Source organism: Ambystoma mexicanum, chromosome 13 (assembly GCF_040938575.1).
Source record: "Ambystoma mexicanum isolate Mex_15411 chromosome 13, UKY_AmexF1_1, whole genome shotgun sequence".
In the NCBI taxonomy this organism is placed as follows: Eukaryota; Metazoa; Chordata; class Amphibia; order Caudata; family Ambystomatidae; genus Ambystoma; species Ambystoma mexicanum.
The window spans coordinates 207,822,888-207,841,889 of record NC_090938.1 but is presented as its reverse complement, the minus strand read 5'-3'; the positions used below and the strand labels follow the sequence as shown (position 1 = coordinate 207,841,889).

The window sequence follows — 19,002 nt, the reverse complement described above, 5'->3', positions numbered from 1 at the left end:
TTAGTTTGTTCTCCTTTTTACAGTTAGTCGCTTTGTGTTGTCACTTCTGTTGTTTTTATTGCTGTTATTGGTATTTGGCGCAGTTGCCGATATGCCCCGGGGTCCCCAGTTTCTTTGGGCTGATTCACCGGCTCCTGCTGGCGTTCTCAGGCTCGTTTGCTGTCATTCAGAGAAGGTACGCTGCTTACTTTCCATTCGTGGTTGTTTGCTATACGTTTTCCCATCTCTCGCGGCTTCTCTTCCACGCACCCGCTTTGCCTCAGGCTACGGTAAGAAAGGGGTTGCTTGTGGCAATCGGCAAATGCCCAGGAGTCTTTCCCTGGCTCCTGGCGTCCCGGCAGCGTGACCCACTCTGTCAGTGTTCCCCTTTTTTGCTGGTGAGCCGCCCGGATCACCACACCTCCTTCTGCTTTGAAGTCCTTCGAGCCTCGCAGAGAGGTGAAACATTGTCTCTCCAACAGCAGCCTCTAGCATCTTGTTGCCGTCCTTTAAAGTTCCCGGGCATAGGTGTCTGCAGGAAAAGACTAGCGCGCTCCTTGGGCAGGTGGCTTCTCCCCCTGTGGGGAACCAGAGGGCATCCTCCCATCTACTCCCCCTGGTACCTTCTCTCAGGTGGACAGGGAAAGGCCATTGTTCTTTGATCCTGACCCTGTGGGTGGATATGCAAAGGAGGATCGATCACATTGGTGGAGGGACCTTGGAGAGTGGGGAGAGGATGTCTTTGGGTGAGGCATGGTATGCCCCTTTTCCTTGTCAGAATGAACCCTCCTCTCCTCCTACCTTCATAGTTTATTGTCAGTCTTTTCCTCTTTCACACACACACAAACTGTCCCACAATCATATTCCTTAAAGACTCCAACTAGGTGGGACAAGGTGGAGGCAACTGGGAGTTATGCACAGTTCCATTTATTCACGCCACTTTGATACTGAATGTGAGGTGGAAGAGGGGAGTATGGAATACTATTATAATGGCCAGGCATGTCCCACTAATAGATTCAACTATGGTCAGACTAAGGACTTGAACCTGCAACCAATTAAGAGGCTACAGGTGCATAAAATGGGAGACCGGCAACAGGAAGGGAGAAGCCTGCCTGGAGAGAAGGACGCAGTGTACCGACGTGAAGCAGTCTTGAGAGGGGTCGGTGGAAAGGACGCTGTGTGTTGTAGAGAAGTGGGAGAGACACCGGGTCCAGAACGGGCCATGAGAGGGTCAAGACACCTGCATTCCCCTGTGGTGTGTGTCCACAGTCGGAGCTGTGGGACACAGAAGATTCCAGAGGTCCACAGACACCTGCAGCAAGATTTGAAGGCGGCAATAGCTGTTCGCCGGAGCTACCGACAAGCACAAGCGTTGCGAGTGAAAGCGGGAGAGGAGAACGAAGATGCCAGATGGAGCAGCTGCGCACCGGTGAGTGAGAGAAAGGGAACACTCAGACTGGGATGCTCCATGGGCTGGAATTGGGCAGTTGGAAATACGGATCTAAGGGAAAGGTATAATAACTGGGTTTAAAGACCGAATGGAAGAATCTTTAATACCGAAAAAGCTGCAAAGTACTTTCGAAATACAAGTATTATTGAATACCGAACTAAAGAAAAAATATTAAAAGTATATGAAAATACTGCATTATTGAAAAGAAAGTGATGTGCATTTATGAACGCAGTGAAAAGCAGCAATATGCATTGATGGACAATGTGAAAGTATGAACAAAGTGAAAATGAGCACTCATGAACCAGGTGGAAAGCAAGTGATAAGCACTAATGGATAATGTGAAAACAAGGTGGAGGAAAGGAATAAACAATATGGAATGAGTTGTGTGAAATTCACGTTGTGGCATATCCAAGAGACTGCCAAGGAAAACCGAATTGAATGTGGACTAATGACACAGGTGCAGAGAGAAAGCCTGTGTTGGTAAGAAAGACCAAATAGAACAAACAAGTCTGACAAAGTGCCATGGGTTATCTGTTGCATGACCTGTAATGGGTGGACCGTGTGGTCCAACAACTGCGCCTAGACCGAGAAACCCCTACATGGAAAGAACCAAGGAAAGTCAAGATACAGAAGCTGTTTTTGTATAATAAGTGCTGAGGTGATTGAAGAAAGGAACAATCTAGGTGAACTATTGAAAAGCCTGAAAGATGACAAAGATTGATCTGGAATTATTATTGAAAGCTGAGAGATTTGAAATGACTGTGGTTTTGAAGCTGGAAGAGCTGCCTTCTTGGGGGAAGGAAACCCCTGAGATGTTGTGAACTGTGTTGAACTTGGGGACGGAACCCCAAGACCTTTTGGGATTGTGCTGAACTTGGGGAAGGGTACATCGAGGCTTGTCGGCACCGTTTTGAACTTGGGGAAGGTGGAAGCTGAAAAGCGAGCCAGGAGCTGCAAGAAGTTCTGAACATTATGTTGGAGCACTGTTTCTTTTGTTGCTGACATCCCTAATCTCCTGCCCTAAAAAGTCTTTACTGGCTCCTGTTTCTTCACAGATTAAATTCAAATCCCTCCGTATCATCCACAAGGCTGTTTGGGGCCCGGGACCACACTATCTGCAACTCTCTCGTACTAAATATTCCTCCTCTAGACCTCTCCGCTCCTAAGGCATCAACTATTTGTTTGAAAAGCGTTTCACTAAACAGTGAGCAGGAGGCCGATTGTTTTCCTCAGCTGCCTCCCTTCTTTGGAACAGCCTCCCCCTCCCTCTTTGTCTTGAGCAGGACTTTCTTACATTTCTGGAAGCTCATCACAAGACTTTCCTCTTTACCTCCTCCTTCCCGCCCTTTCTCCTCTGCAAATCTCACAGTTGCTTGTTTGGTGTTCAGAACCGTTATGAATCCTTGGGGCCCTGACCTCCCACACTGAATCACCCCCAACTTCTGTCTATCCTCAGCACTTGCCTCAAACTCACTCTCCAACCTGGAGGCTCGCACTTACCTTACATTGCATTTCACTTGTTGCTCTCCCATGAGCACCCCAGCATCTATCCCTTTCACCCTCCCTTCTGCACTTGCACGTTCTGAACACTCACAAGGCATACTAGGTCCCCCCCACCACTGTATTTAGTATTTTTTCCTTATGTATTTTAATTGCTTCTCATTCCCTTGTCCCCTCTCTGTTGCAATGTGGGCACTTTGAAACAGTGTTTACTTCCTGTATAAGCGTCTAACAAGGGAACAATACAAAATAAACAATACAATGTATATCTTTAGTTGTGAGGGCAAGTATAGGCTTTGGACACAGACATACTTTGAGTTGAACTTAATGACACAGACTATCCTTAGTTTCTTTAGGTAGGGAAATCCCACTTGGTATAGGGCAAGGTAGGCCTTACTGCATCCTGACATTTACGAAGAATAAATCATTTTGTAGAAAAGTGAATCTGTTGTCTGTGTCTTTCTTCATGATGCCTTCACACTGCTCTACATTACTCTTTCCCTCTTCTTCGTCCCAGCATTTCAATGATTCTGGGACAAGAGGTCCATTGTTGATGATTGATTTCCAAAGCTTGAATAGTCACTTTCAATATGTTTAAGTGGGATACCATGTCTCATCCAATGAAGTCATGCCTTCTCCTCAGAGGTTGTTTCCTCCCATGTGATTCTCCCTCATATAACCGCCCCCAGGGTCAGGATCAAGTAGCGGCTGCTTTTCCCTGGCCACATGGGAGGAGGTTACCACTGGGGGATCAGTGATGACTCCATTGGATTCATTGCAGACCCCGGGTTTACATTCCCAGGAGTCACCTAGAATACATACATTCACAACTTATTTAATGAAAGCTGCAAAGATAATCATACATGTACAGCTTAAGTCGGTGTTGTGCATAGAGAACTGTAATAACACAAACGTTACGGAATGTTATTCATCTAGTTAAACTGCAAGGAGGTTGAGGGCGTCCTCACTTCTTTTCCCCTGGTATCCTCTTCTCAACTGCCCTGGGAAAGGCCATCACTTTTGGATCCTGATCCTGGGTGTGGATATGCAAAAGGGGATCACCTGGGTGGAGGAGACTTGGGGAGTGAGGAGAGGACGTCCTTAGGTGAGACATGGTATCCTTCATTTCCCTTTCACCATGAACCCTCCATCCCTCAACCCTTCTTAGGCTTTTGTCAGCCCTTTCGCTGTGATTCCCCTAAAGTATTCCCAAAATTGCTTCTACATGGTACTGTGACGAAGAAGAGGACAACTGGACCAACACATCCTCATTTTGTGAACGCGAACAATTATCAGCCCCAAATAATAACTGGGGCAAGGAGGAGGAGGAGGAGGACAACAAGAGATAGGAAGGACTACAGATTTGCTGGTGAGCGGTCTAGTCGTTTTTGTAATGAAAATGGAGGCGGGAGCTTTAAAAGCTGGAAGCCCGAAACAAATGAAGTCAGCTGGGGGAGCGGGGTCAGCTGTGTGCAGGGAGACCTCTCTGGTGTGGCGGCATGGCAAGACAAGCACTGGAGGTCCGTGAAGCAGTGCAGAGTGTATGCAGTGGAAGCGGTGGCACAAGAAGCTGGAGGCCGATGGCAAGCCATGAGAAGGAGGCGGGCGGGGTCGAGGAAAGTGGTTGTACCTATCCTGCTTCACTGTGGAAGCACTACTGGGTGTGTGTGAGCCACAAGAAGACCGCCGGAAGAAGATGTGATTGACTGCACGAGGAAACAGGGACCTGTGGCGACAGAAGGACTTGTGAGGAGCCGTAAGCCCTGACCGGTGAGTGAAACCAGAAAGGGAGAACACCAGGCTGGCAGGCAGTGATAGAAATGAAGTAAAAGCAAGGCATTTTAAATACTGAATGTAATGAAAGCAAGTTAAAGCAGAAGAAACATACTTTAAATACTGAGAGGAATTAAAGCAAATTAAAGCAGATTAAACATATTTTTAATAATCAAGGTGTTTGGGCAGTGATAAATAGTAGTAAAAAGAAATCTTTACCGATAAACAGCATATCTGAAAAAGATTAGACTATCCGTGTGACCAAGGCTCTGGGTGCTGAAAATGAAATTAATCAAGCTGTCGTCGATAGCATAGTAGTGTGGAGAGGCTGCTACATGATTGATGACCTCATTAAATTAATCAAAATCTTACCCACCTCTCAAGCTATTGGCCCAGATAGCACTTGCAACGCATTGTTGAAACTGTCACCGGAGAAATCGCCATATGCGTTGAATCTATTTCTATTATTTCAATGGATCAGTCGATATGGATTAATGCTCCAATCTTGGCGAGAAAGTATAATATTACCTATTCATAAGAAAGGAAGTTGGAAAGATCTGGCTAATTACAGGATGTTAGCGATGTTAGACATCCCTACCGAAATCTTTGCGAAAATCCTTTTGAAAAAGAAGTGAATGAATGGGTAGCCGAGAACCATATCTTGCCACCAAACCAATCGGGCTTTCATGCTAAATTATCCACTATGCACAATATAATTAATCCTGTAATTATTATTGAATATTCATGGAATTGACAGCATCTCCCAGTGTATGCCTCGTTTATCGACTTTAGCCCGGTATTCAATACCATTATAAGGGAAGAATTATGGAAATATTGCGGCATGCCGGCAGGGTTGTTAGCAATGATACGCCTATTGTACACAGATACATTGGTTATAGTTCGCTTAGATGGCGACGGCAAAATCTCTGAGTCCATTCCAACATCTCAAGGTGTAAAACAGGGATGTATATTAGCTGCTACTCTTTTTAACCTGTACTAAACTGATTTTGATGATGAATTAAATGTAAATCCATCCAAAGACATTAAGATAGGAGGCATTAAAATTGGATGGATAGGTTATGCAGATGACTTAGTACTAACTGACTATACTCCTAAAGGCTTGCAGACCAAGCTAAATGCCTTAGAAAAGTTTGCGAGAAAGAACGGATTAAAAATTAACATTGCAAAAAACAAAATCATCCCGTTCCTAGGAAAAACGAAACTAGAGCGTATCACAAATGTCCGGTGGTCGATTGATAAACAGCCAATTGAAGTGGTCAGTTGTTACAGATACTTAGGAGTGATAATTAACAAAAACCTTTGTTGGAAACAACAATGGCAAGAAGTTAAAACTAAATGTATGAAGATAACAATGGCATTAAGCCACTTTATAGGAACCCCAGGTGGTTGTTCTATTCACACAATTCTGCTGCTATGTTCATCCAAGGTGCAGAAATCTGGGGAAAACAGTACAAAAAAGAAATGAACAAATTTGAAGCTAAAATTTTAAAGATTTTATTTAGATTCCCTAAATCTGTTGCTATTGAATATATTTTACTTGATTGTGATGTGACGCTGATAAGCAATATTTTAGAGTATAAGATTAGCATGTTGTTTGTTAAGTTAAATGCACTGAATAATAATACTTTTATTGCAAAACTTATGGAAAGTTTTAAAAATGTTGATAATGCCCGTGATTTATACACTCTATATTTTATACGATCTGTGTATTTTAAATGGACAAAGGAACAAGCGTATGACTGGTTGGTACTATCAGAAATAAAGATTACAGCCTTACTGAAAAGGATGATATATGCTCCAGGAAAAGAAAGAGATGTGATTGAGCTCGTCACAGAGTGTAATAGTGGGATGTTTTTACAATTTTGGTCGTATACACATGAAAGACTGAAATATCGAGCTGCTTACCCAGACAGTAAGATAATAAGGTGCTATCTACTTTTTTAATGTAATAACTGTGAAACCTTAGAGATAGTAGGCGCCAAGTGCAGCATTCCTCATTAAATAAAACTTTGTTGAGAACACTTGAACCTATTGTTTGCGTCTGACTCATGATGCCTTCACACAACACATAAATGACATATCAGTTAAAACAAACAGCTTATTAGCCATACAATCATATAAAATTAATCTGACTCCCATATAAAAATGTGTCCGCTATTGGGTACAATAATTTATTAAAGAAACATTACTCTTAGCCAACCAATTGTAACTTTATAAACCCAACTTTTGATTGTATCACATATGCTGTGTTCATATGTGTTAAAATTCCCTACATGTTTCTGTCCTAAAGAACATATTGTTGGACATTTCAGGGTGATAGGTTTGCCATTTGGGTAGTAATGCAGAGTGGGAGAAAATTGAAATCTCTTCTTGCTCTCTTTTTCTCTAGATCATAAAGAGTAAAATATCAGCACTTAGTATACATAATACCAATAAAATGATATATTTTTCCTTTAGGCATCACTTTACCTATTTTTTTTTTGACTTAAAAAATGTTTTCACATTTTATTTTACAAAATTACTTCACTCAAGTCTAAAAATCCACATCCCGCTATTGCTTCCTAATTCCTTCCTCGTGCTCTTCCATCTTCATGTTTTTCTGAAGTCGATGTTTTGCAAAAATTGTGTCACTGCAATTGTTTCGTTTACTCCTTCACCTTCTATTAGGCGTTTCCACCAGTATTGTTCATCATAGAAGAGTAAATCCTCAAACAGATGTAACATGTGCGTAGTTCTCAATTCGGTTAAGCCCTTGCAGTTTAAGAGCAGGTGCCTTAAAGTTTCCTTGCACCCCGTTTCCTGACAAAAACGGCATTTATCAGTAGCTGATATTCCTCTGATTGCCCTTATCTCGTTTATTTGTAGAATGTTAAGGCGTGCCCTCAAAAATGTTTGTCAATGTTTTCTACTTGGAAAGAGCTTCAGGTATGATCTTATTTCATTTAGCTTTTTGCAAATCGGTGTTGCGTGTGCCGCTAGTTTGTATGACCCCTCTATCCAATCCCAAGTTTCTATTCTTGTTGCAACTTTTGTTGGATTATGAATTAGCTCTTCTTCTGAAGATCCTATTTCTTCCAGTACGAGGGTATTTTTCTGTTGCCAGTTCTTTAAAGTTTCGGAATTTGATACTAAGATTTCTCTGTGGATGATATCAAAAATATTCGATCTCTCCGGCATGATCACTTTCCTGTACATCATCAGTTTATTTCTTAATACAGTTCCTTGCAATGATAGGGTACATCGTTCCCTTCTTATTAAAGGCATGGGCGTGGATGTTGGGAGATTTAAAAGCTGTCTCCAGAAGTAACTTTCCAACTTTATCCAGATTTCTTCTGGGATGTTAAAAAAAGCCTCCACTCCTTATGTAACTGATGGAATCACTTTTGTGCGATAGAATTGTATTATTGGTTTGAGTGAATACTGGCAGAATTTCCTTCCAATGATCTTAGCTTGGGATGTTAAGTTCTTCGCTCTTTCCCAGAGATGATGTTGCATACTTATTTCCATTTGGTTGTTGCTCAGTAACACTCCCAGGTATTTAAACTCCATTACCGTCTGGATCTTTGCACCTTCCAACTGCCATGAAAATGGGTTTTTTGACGTGTTACTTTTTTGTAGCACCATGATTTTTGTTTTACTCTTATTGATCTCTAAGTTGTTTTTTTCGACATATCTGCTTTGATTTTCAAGTTGCCTTTGTAGTCCTATCGGCGTTTGATCTATTAATATTAGGTCATCCGGGTATAGTAGTCGAGACAGGGTGGTCCCACCTATTTTTGGGGGGTCAGATCTAATTTCAGCTTCCGAATCTCTGAAATCCCACAGGTAGGCGTTAAATAACATTGGCACCAACGGGCAGCCCTGCTTCACCCCTCTTGCTGTTTCTATGGGGTTTGATAACGCTCCTTGTTGGTTCAGGCGGATTGATAAAGATGTCTCTGTGTAAAGTGCTTTAATTTGCTCTAGTATGTTACCCGGGCATTTTTTTGTTTCTAATTTTCTCCAGAGGCGCTCTCTATTGACCTGGTCAAACGCTTCAACCAGCTCAATAAAGGCCATATAAACGCCCGGTTTTCCTTCTTTCGTTCTGCTTTTTAAGATGTTAATCATGAATATGTTGGCCAGAGTCCCTGCGTTCCTCACGAAGCCCGATTGAAAAGGGTCCATCAGTTCATTTTCATTAGCCCATTTCTCGAACATCTCCAACAAGGTTGAACCTTATATTTTCCCAATGACGTCTAATAACGCTATTGGTCTGTAATTTTTTGGATTTTGTCTTGGGCCGTTCTTATAAATTGGAACTATTATAGCCTTTTTCCAGGATTTCGGAATTGATTTAGTTTCTTCGATGATGTCAAATACCTTGCTAATGAATAGTGCCCAGTTTTGTGGCGATTCCTTTAGATGGGCGTTAGGCCATCCGGCCCCGGAGCTCTAGAGGTATTTAGTCGTTTGATTCTCGTTATAATTGAAGGTATGTCGTTTGGGAGTACCCATTTTACTTCCATTTTGTTATTTGCGGTCTTTGTTTTCTTATTGGTATTTTTATAGAGATTGGTGAAATGCTCGATCCACTTGCCTTCTCCTACATTATTATCGATTGCGTTTCTCGGAGTATTCGTTGTTTGCTTAATTAGTGTCCAGAAATCTCTAGAGTTACGCCCATTCAATGATCTTAGCATCAACTCCGCATCTGCTTGGAGCATTGCTGCTGTGCGTGATCTTAGCCAGTGTTTATAATATTTTTTTGCTTTTTGGGCCGCCTCTACGTCTTTTGTATCTTTAGTTTTCTTTGCCCGTCCCTGCAGTTTTCTTAGCTTTTTCCGTTCGATTATCAAAGGTTTGTTGTAACTATGCATGTATTCACTTCCTTTCTTTGTTACCGTGTTCACTCTTTGTTTATAGATGTTTAAACATTGTTCGTAATCAACTTTTTTTTCTTTTTCGTTGTTATTTTTTTCTACATATTTTTTGATAAGATTAGTTATGTTTTCCGGTTTTACCTTTAATCTTATTCTGCCTCGGGATTCTTCGATCTCTGTTTTCATTAGGTCTCTTGGTTCCTGTTGGGTTTTCCATTCGAACTCAAGTAAGTTATGGTCACTGTTCTTGGTACGCTTGACCTTAAAATTGGTGACATATGATAAGAATTCCGGGCTGACAAAGATGTGATCCAAGATATATGCTGAAGAGCCGTTTTCCCAAGTTGGTATCCGGGGCGCGTGTTCCTCAATCAAAAAGTGGATATTTTTTAAGGATCTTGTTTTCATTAGTGTGCAGGGGTGTTGCTAGGTCTGGAAAAGACCCGGGGCTACGCTGATGTCGGAACGGTTGGGACTGGGGGCTAGCTAGCCTTTTGGCTGTAGCTCCTGAGATTCTATCAGGGGCTACAACCAAAAGACCAGGGGCTATAGCCCCCTTAGCCCCCCCTAGCAACGCCTCTGTTAGTGTGTCCCATTTTATTCCCCTTTTCTTTGCTGGGGTTTTTGTGTAATTCTGATTACATTGCTGTAGTTTAGGATATTCCAGATTCAAATCTCCGCATATAATCCTGTGACTCAGTTGAAATTCCAAGTCAATTTTCTCGATGATATTATTTAGCTGTTTTAAGAACTGTTCGTCACTTAATGCCAGTGGGTTCCAATAAGTATTAATTATTATGATGTTCTCTGGCTTCTGAGCTGGCAATCTTTGATTTCTTCCTTCCCATGGTAATAGTAGCACTTGGAAGTATAGCGACGATTCTAATACTCTTGTCACTTGTAGATCTTTGTTTGAACGTAACATTGTCAGGAGGCCGGATGACGGTCTACCTGAAAGTCCTTTTGCCGCTGGAGAAAGATATACTTCATAACCATCCATTGTATGCTGCTCTCTTAACCATGTCTCTTGGAGACAGAGAATATCAAAGTCTCCTAGATGTACGTCACTTTTTTTTAGGAGATGTGCGAAACCTCTAGTGTTCCAGGACGCAGATTTCAAAGATACAGTCTCCTCCCTGATTTCCTTGTTTGGTGGAGGTTCCAAATTCCTGGTCTTCGTTTGCTAACTGGAATCACTTTGATTGAGAACTTTGGAAATCCATCTCCATTTTTGACCTTCTTTCAATTTCTTCCATTCTTTTTCCAGTTTTGCCGATGATAGCTCTTCTTTTTTGTTATCTTCTGGGTTGAATGTGATCTTTATTTTTGGTTGGGGACCTTTAGGGAGCCGGCCCGCCCCGTAGGGTCTTTATATGGTTTGACTAATTCATTTTGTGGAGATGTCGAGTCCCTCCTATAGCTCTGTGTTTTCCCCTCCTGATCTTTTTGATTTCTACTTTTGTTGTGACTACTGCTTTGTTCTGTAGTTTTTTCGTTCTCATCAGTAGCTTGAGTTCTATTTCTTTTTGGCGATGTAACTGCTGCTTTTCTATCCGGGTTTAAATGTTTATGTTTCCTTTGCTCATTACTTCGTCTAGGTGGGGATCCTGTTCGCATTGTTTTTTCCCTTTTCTGATTTAAATCTTTATATATTGTTAACTCATATCCCAGTATCAGAACATTTTCGGTGGCTTGTTCCATCATTGTTCTTACCACCGGAGAAGGAATATGTAGGTATACACTATCCTGTTTGCCTCGCTTGGCGAATTCCACAATCCTGATATCCACAGAGGTTATTGTTCTTAAGGGTGGTATACATTGTAGCAAAGTCATTATGTTCTTCCTGTTTAGAATAGTATCGTTTGATTTTCCTATACTTTCCAGATGAAAGCTTCTGCAGCTTTTTATTTTTTCTTTATAGGTTAATCTGTCATTTTTGGTATTTGTATAGCTCGAGTTTCGAATTCTCGATCTCGATTGATATTCTCGCTGTCTTCCTGGTTTGTAACTCTGGTTATCCCTGAAGGCTCTTCTAGATGTGTTAACGCTAGGAGATTTTGTTTTTTCTTTCTCGTCCTGTAGGCGTTGAGTTCTCTTGTTAGAGTAATTTTTTATTTGTTCTCTTTCGGTATGTTTTTCCCCCCATGTCATCCTGTCTCGTTTTTTTCTTTCTTCATTATCAATTTTTTTCCTCTTATCTTCTAGCGAGATAAATGGTCACAAATCACCGTCCAGGTTAATATCTCTAGAGCTGTTTCTTAGACTTTGTGTATTCTCTAGATGTTCCTTTATATGACTTGTTTCATTATCTCCCTCCTCCTCCTGGTGTTGTGATAGATCTAATAGGTTCGTGGATTCTTCTGAATCTATGATCACGATTCTCTTAATCGGTGGATTAGTAGTTTTTTTCTCAGTCCCTCTTCCGTTTCTTTAAGTTGAGGGGGGTTGTTTGGTACTAACCGTTGTGCTAAGATAGACAGGGCTACTTCATCCTCTGTTTCCTCATCGTATGCTTCCTGTTTCTTCTCTTTATTGTTAGGAGATTCAAATATTACTTTCCATTTCTTGGTGAGTTTGTCTCCCTGAATCTGGGAGAATACCGGGTATATCTCACCTCTCAAATTTTGTGTAGATTGTTGTCGTGTATCCTGTAGTTTACAATCCAATTGTATTCATGATGATTTTTTTTCTTTCAGGACCACTCAGCCGTTCACACGTTTCCTAGTTGTTTCACATTGCATTTCTTTTCGGTTAGAGTTTATTTTTCGATCTGATTTCTTACTTTGACCCTCGATTTGCGTTAGGGATTGTAGGGGTGTTTCTAATAGGTATACCCCAATGACTCTCTCTCCTGCGGATTCCTCTTCCTTTTTCTTTTTTTATCATTATCATTTGTCTTCTCTCTCCGGATTTCCACTCTGCGTAACACCTCGTTTTGTCCTTCCGCCTCCAAACCTGTTTGTATCATTTGATTCCTTGTTTCTATTTGCATAGGTTCTGTTTTTTGATTGCTACAATGTGTTCTCGCCTCCTGATGCTCTTTAAATTGTTCCCCGATGGTGAATTTATACAGCTGTTTTTGAGTTGGTAATGCTGTAATATAGCCCTCTAAGAACATCATTTTAGTGTGCAGCGTTGTTAGTAATGAAGCCTGATCTTTGATCGTATCATTAAGTGACTCGTATAGCTTTGTAAAAGGTGCCAGAGCTATAGTGAAGGTGGACATTATTGTCATAAGGTCCGTTTTTTTGTCGGTGTTTCTTTTTGTGGGTATTCCGGGAATCTTGATAAAGAATGTCTTCTTGTTAGTGGGGTAGACAGTGGTTGTGATGGTTTATTTCCTTTTGTGCCCCCTTTGACGATATCATTAATCTCACCTTCGCCTGATATTCTCTTTTTTCGGGGTTCTGGAGATGGTGTTTTTTCGATCATTGCACTGATGGTCTTTCACTCGTTTTGCTTTCTCGTTGGTGTTTTTTCTTTCGGGAGGGTTTCCCCTGAAGTATGGGATTGGATTTTGTTGCCTCTCGTTTCCCTCGATACGAGTCCATTCGTTGGGCTTTTGAGATTGCCTTCTGTCTGGTTCCTTAACGGTGTTTGCTCTTTATTAGTGGTTTTCTCTTTCGTTAGGACTGGCACTATGCTGTCATGTAGTTCAGTTAATCGTGGTGTCGATTCCTCTCTCTGTATTCCAACAGTTGAAACACATTTGCCTACTAATGTTTTAGTTTCAAGCTGTGCTCGGTTCTCCTTCGTCTGAGTTGTCAACGTAACATTAGTTGGTTCTAAAGTGTTTTGCGATAAAGAGCAACATGGCTGTCTCGTCATGTCCTCTCCCGGGCTCTTCAGTGTATTAGTTGCCACGTTCTCTCGTTGCTTCTGTGGGCAGTCTACTTCTATTGAATTTCTCCCATACTGAGCAATTGGTCTTGTTACGTCATGGCTCATGCGGCCTCCCCTCTTGGTGGGGTCTTTCTCCAAGTTTTGCTCGGTTTGTGCATTAGCCATACCTGACCATGAGAAAACCTGCAAACCTGGTAAGTGGATCTTGGGGTCTATGTCTGCCCCTTGTAGAATTTCTGCATCCGATAATTCTCCCAAATTTTGAACCTTTGTGTTTTGCTTTTTCAGAAAAAAGTGTGAGACCGTGGGTTGGTCTGTCGTTATTCTATTTATCGGGTTGATTTTTTTATACAGCCGTTTTCCTTTCATCTCGGTTTCCAGTTTCTTCTGCTCCTTCTCTTTTTTTCTCATCAAGATAGGTGGCTTTATTATAATGTTATTTGTCTTGGGTTTTTTAGTTTTTAGTTCCTTCAAGTTTGATTTTCTCTGTTTCTTTAGGCTGATTTTATTTTTTGCCTTCTTTCTAGGCTCATTTCCCTCCTCGTTGTTTGTCGAGCTTAGTGGATTTTCTATAATCTGTGAGAGGTCCAGCCTTTCCTCCAAGTCTATAACATTATCTGTTAAGATCATCACGTTCGATATCTCATATGATATTTTTCCAAGCTCCTGGTCTTGGAGATAAGACATGCTGCCTCCTGCCGGGGGGCTTTGGAGATTCTGGACATTAGATATGGGGTGGACAATACACTCCGTTATGCACCCCATTTTAGATTTTGCCTTGTCCGGTTCGTCTGTTAAAACAGCGACATCTTTCCCGTCCATTTTCTCTGTTAGGCCGCTAATTGCACCGGAAGCGAGCATGCTTTCATCCTTTCTCTTTTTTTCTCCAATCGATATATTGATCGTCTCCGTGTGTAAAGAGACTCTGTCCACATAGCTTTCATCCGTCATTTCAGATCGCAACCCTCTCCCAGGACGATAGACTCCAGCCTGTGAGGGTGAGCAGACTTTTTTGCCCCTCTTGGTCTTGTCTCTCTTTTCCCTTCTCTTTTCCTCTCCTGGGACAAAGACAGGTGGTAGCTCCATTAACCTTCTCTCCCCCCTTCCACTGACGGCGTTTTCATCAGCACCTCGGAAGGGGTGAAAGCGGGGATATTAGTGTCAGTGTTTGGTGGAATCTGGCTTCTTTGAGGTTTTTCGGAAAGCCTGGGTAATCGCTGCCCTTGCTTTCATTGCGCTGTTAATTTGTCCTCCAGTAAGATCTTACCTCGTTTTGATGTCGCAGGTTTCAGTGGGCTCCGATGGTCGAGCTCTGAATCTTCTGTCCGCTGGCTATTGCTACGCAAACGTCTTTGCGGTTCTTCTTCTTCATCTGGCACCATCTCCCGCCGCGGACTGCTGCAGACTGCCCAACTCTGCTCCACACTTTATTTGGTTTTACTCGGCTCGGCTTTGCAGGGCTTGTGCAGCTTGCTGCCTCAAACTGCTTGGCTCGCCGCGTGGTTCTCGTAGAACGCGAGATACTCCACTTCACACGCGTCCGGTCCGGTCTCAGTCGCGGACAGCACTCCAGGCTTAGCCCCGTCCTTAGCCCCAATCCGTTGACCAAGAACCGCAAAAAAAAACGCAAAGAGCCACACACGTTCACATTCACGAATGCTTGCAACAGTGTCTTCTCCAACAGACCCTCTCCGGACTTCCCGTTGGAAGAAAGGACCTTGCGCCACGTCACTGTCAAGCCGCACTGGAAACTGGATACTAGGAACAAATGCAAAAACTTTACCTATTAACTTCCTTCAAAGGGAGCTTTTTAAGTCACAATTTAATCCCAAAGTATCTCTAATTGATCACTGCAAATGTTTCCTGTTGAATAATTGCAGTCAAAACCTGTTTAATTACACGGCCATGCCAAATCTTTATAAAATTTCCCTCTTTGGATGCTTTTTCCTAGGAGGTTACTAAGGTGGACTTTGAATGATCCATGTATTTGTCAATTTTGAAATGACATAATATTCATTTATGTGTTCGTTTCCCCAAAAAATGTCTCCATTTAAAGGAACCAAAGGAAAATACAAAACCATATATTTGTACAGATAACCTAATTAGTTTGCAACCCAAAACACTGCAGAATATTCTTAAAAGTAAGGATTACTTTAATTTACCTGTATGTATTTAATCCATTATAATTTGAAAAAACCTTTGCTTGTTATGGAATGGATGCCACCATTAACCATATGGGCATATTGTATTTATAAACCGCGAGGACGTGGAATCACATCGTAACTGTGCGTTGCTATGCAAAATGCAGGCAAGTGTACAGTCCTCAACGTAACGGCCATGTTGGATAAATCGAAACTGACAAAGGTTCTTTACTTTATAGTTCGTTGTCTATATACAGTATTTATTTGTATAAATATTGAATGCAAACATATTGCGCAAGTTATCATATATATAACAATAATGTGTAATCTTCTTCCATTAAATTAGGAAATCACATTCTTATATTGTGTTGCAACGCCTTTGTGTGTGGCATTCAGCATACCGGCCAAGTTGATAGGATCTACCAGAACAGGGGGGAGTTATACTCCTTTACATACCAGTGCGAAATTTGCCTCTGTCTTGTAACCGTTGAGTTTGTGAGGGTTGAGCCACATCCATCGGTCAATAGCCGCAACACATCTCTCATATCTGCCCCCTTCATTGGTGCTCACTTTCTTTAGTGCCCCAAAGTCACTGTTTATGAGTGTCACGTGAGGAAGGAGCAGTCCAGCACTGTGCCCTGGAAGACCAGGTCATATAGTCAATCAAGGGGTGGCTGGCCGTTCACTGTAGGACATGATGTGACAAGTGCAGAACTTACATTATCGGTCGCTTTTCAAGGACCCCCACAAGCACACTCCCAGTCTTCTGTGCAGGACGGAACCCTGCTTGCTGATTACGTCGGAGAAGATTCTCGTCCGCAATATATTGGATCTTCAATGATACTGATCATTCAAGGAATTTCCCTATGGACAGCAGTTCCTTGGAGGTCTTGTCTCGAAAGCCTGGTCTCCTTTGGGCAATGTTCTGTTCTATGGTACAATATCCCAGGAACTATAATAGCCTGGAATGAAAGTGAAGTGCTGAAAATAAAATGGTAAAAATAACACATTTTCTATTGAATACAATGTAGAAACTAAAAGCAATGTCATTTTGAAATCTAGAATCTAGAATACGAGTAAGGTGGTGCAGTATGAAAGTCAGTAAAGTGGCGGTAATTCTGTTACTGCCACTTTGTAGTTGCATTACTGCACCCGCCAACTTCCCAGTGTGGAGGCAAAGTGGAGGCTCCACCTTCAGCAACAAGGTGAAGACAAATCCCCCACTTACCTCGAATCGCCATCCGATATATCGCTCTGACTCACTGCTCAGGGTAAATACCCCAAAAATCCCCATGGAGTCCTAAAGACTCCAGAAATGGGGGTTCACATCGCCCTACCTCCACTCCTAATCCCATTGTCATGCAACTGCACTGAGTGACGGAAAGAGTAAACCATTAGGGAAGTAAATCAGTGGATTTACCGCCAGTTTACCACCAAACTCCTAAAGAGGCCGATTATATTTTTTATTTTACTTTATTTTACTCAAAAAATAGAAATTCTCTGAAAATATGTATTTGCTTTAAAATGTATCTTTGTGTTCTTAATTATTTAGTAGCAAATTGCAACCATCTATTACTCCCACACTATGTCAGCTCAGAGCCCCTTGCTTTGTACTTGCCTATTTCCATCTGTGAATGTATACTTTACATTCAGTATCCTTCCTTTGCCATTCTCACTTCTTTAAACCATACTGCTCCAGAACAGAAGCTCTTTTCCTTTAGCTTTGATGCAGTTCATGTTTTTTTATTGAATATTAAAGGTGGATCATTTTTGAAATCTCATTTTTTAGGTAATTTTTTTGTGAACGTTATTTTGATTGTTTACCCCTGTTGGCACAGTCACTCTTGTCAGAATAGATTGTTATAACAGCTGCTTTGATTGAGATGTGTGTCAGAAGGGGCCTTGAATGGGCTGGGGCTAGCCGGGGCAGAGCTCTGTCAGTCTCCGAAAAGTACACCAGAGCCACTAGCGCTGCCCCCTGCAGTCAGCCCTTTCATCACACGCAATGAAAGGGCCACCTGCAGGGGTCAGCGCAACAACTTATGAAACAAAGGAAGAGACAGGCGCAGCAAAATGAATGCTAGCAATGCACCCACCTCTCCCACTGTCTTTTGCAAGGGATGAGAAGAAGTGACATTTCCTTTTTATAAGAGGTCACTGGGAGGGGTGGGTGCATTGCTAGCATTCATTTTGCTGCACCTGTCTCTTGTTTCTGCTGCACTGACTCTCTGCAGGCAACCCTTTTACGAGACAGTGTAGTAAAATGAATGCTAGTCACAAGCCCGCCTAGCTTTCAAACAAAAAACAACCTCTTCTTCTATCCTAGGACATAAACCCTGGGTCATGTACTTAGGCCATGTCCTGTGAGACCCCTCATTCCACATAAAGCTCTGGCTCAAACCATTAGCTCATTGACCATTAACTATGCTTCTGCACTATTCACCCTCTACCTTCTTGGTCAGACTTCATACCCTTTTCATTTCTCCACAGCATTTTCTTGCAAGGTCGGAGAGTTCCTGGACATGAAGGAGCAGTCTTGCACGCCTTGCTCTGAAGGCACCTACTCGCTGGGCACAGGGGTTCGCTTTGACGAGTGGGACGAACTTCCGCACGGATTTGCCAACTTAGCCACCAACTTTGAGAGCGATGACAGCTTGGAGTCTGCGGGGAGCTGCAACACGTAAGTGTGTCCAAAAAGGTGCTTAGACTTGTGCGGCTTAGGACTGTCTTACCCGAAGTGTAAAACTAAAAAGTAGTGGAACTATGTTCCCTCACCCAGCCCACTTTTCATCCCACTCCCTCCATACTCACCGTCAGCCCTCCCCCAACCTCCCCATTCAAACCCCATTCGTTGCTCCTTCCTTGCCTCCACTCCACCCCGCAATGTTGTCTTTTACAACAGTTCTAGTAAAACTGAAGAAAACACAATGGGCCTCATTAGGACCCTGGCGGTAAGGGGTTTGCGCCAGCGTTAGCTGCGCCGACCCCTTACCGCCAACTACGAGTTCCCAGAGCGCCATGGTCACTTTTCCGCCCGCTTTTTGCGGGCGTAAAAATCCATGGCGCTATGGGACCTCGGTGTTAATTACGCCACCGTAGTGTACGGTGGCGTAATTAACACCTTCCCAACTCCCATTGAGCCCTATGGGGCCGAAATGGGAATGGGGAAGGGTAAATGGGTCAATGGGGACTTACCGCCCCGCCGACCTCGGAATGGGGCGGTAAGTCCGCCATCCGCCATGGCGTAAAGGGACTTTGCGCCATGGCGGAAAAGTCCGCCGATGGCGGAAAAAATCCGCCAGGGTCGTAATGAGGCCCAATGAAAGAAAATGGATTTAAATGCCCACCATTAGGGTGTAATTGTCCCACTCAGCATTAACCTTCATGCAGCCTCCCCTTCACCACCCACCGTTCGCACCTCTTAAAGAACATG

The 19,002-nt window shown here is 42.6% G+C and overlaps 1 protein-coding gene across 2 annotated transcripts in view; it reads left to right on the top strand.

Annotated features, from left to right (window-relative positions):
• Positions 1-19,002, top strand: part of ELAPOR1 (endosome-lysosome associated apoptosis and autophagy regulator 1) — a 550,309-nt gene that overhangs the window by 195,351 nt on the left and 335,956 nt on the right. For both annotated transcript variants that reach the window (XM_069633660.1, XM_069633661.1), the window contains exon 3: positions 18,060-18,249. In XM_069633660.1, coding sequence (XP_069489761.1) covers positions 18,060-18,249 — 190 coding nt within the window. The remainder of the gene's footprint in view (positions 1-18,059; positions 18,250-19,002) is intronic.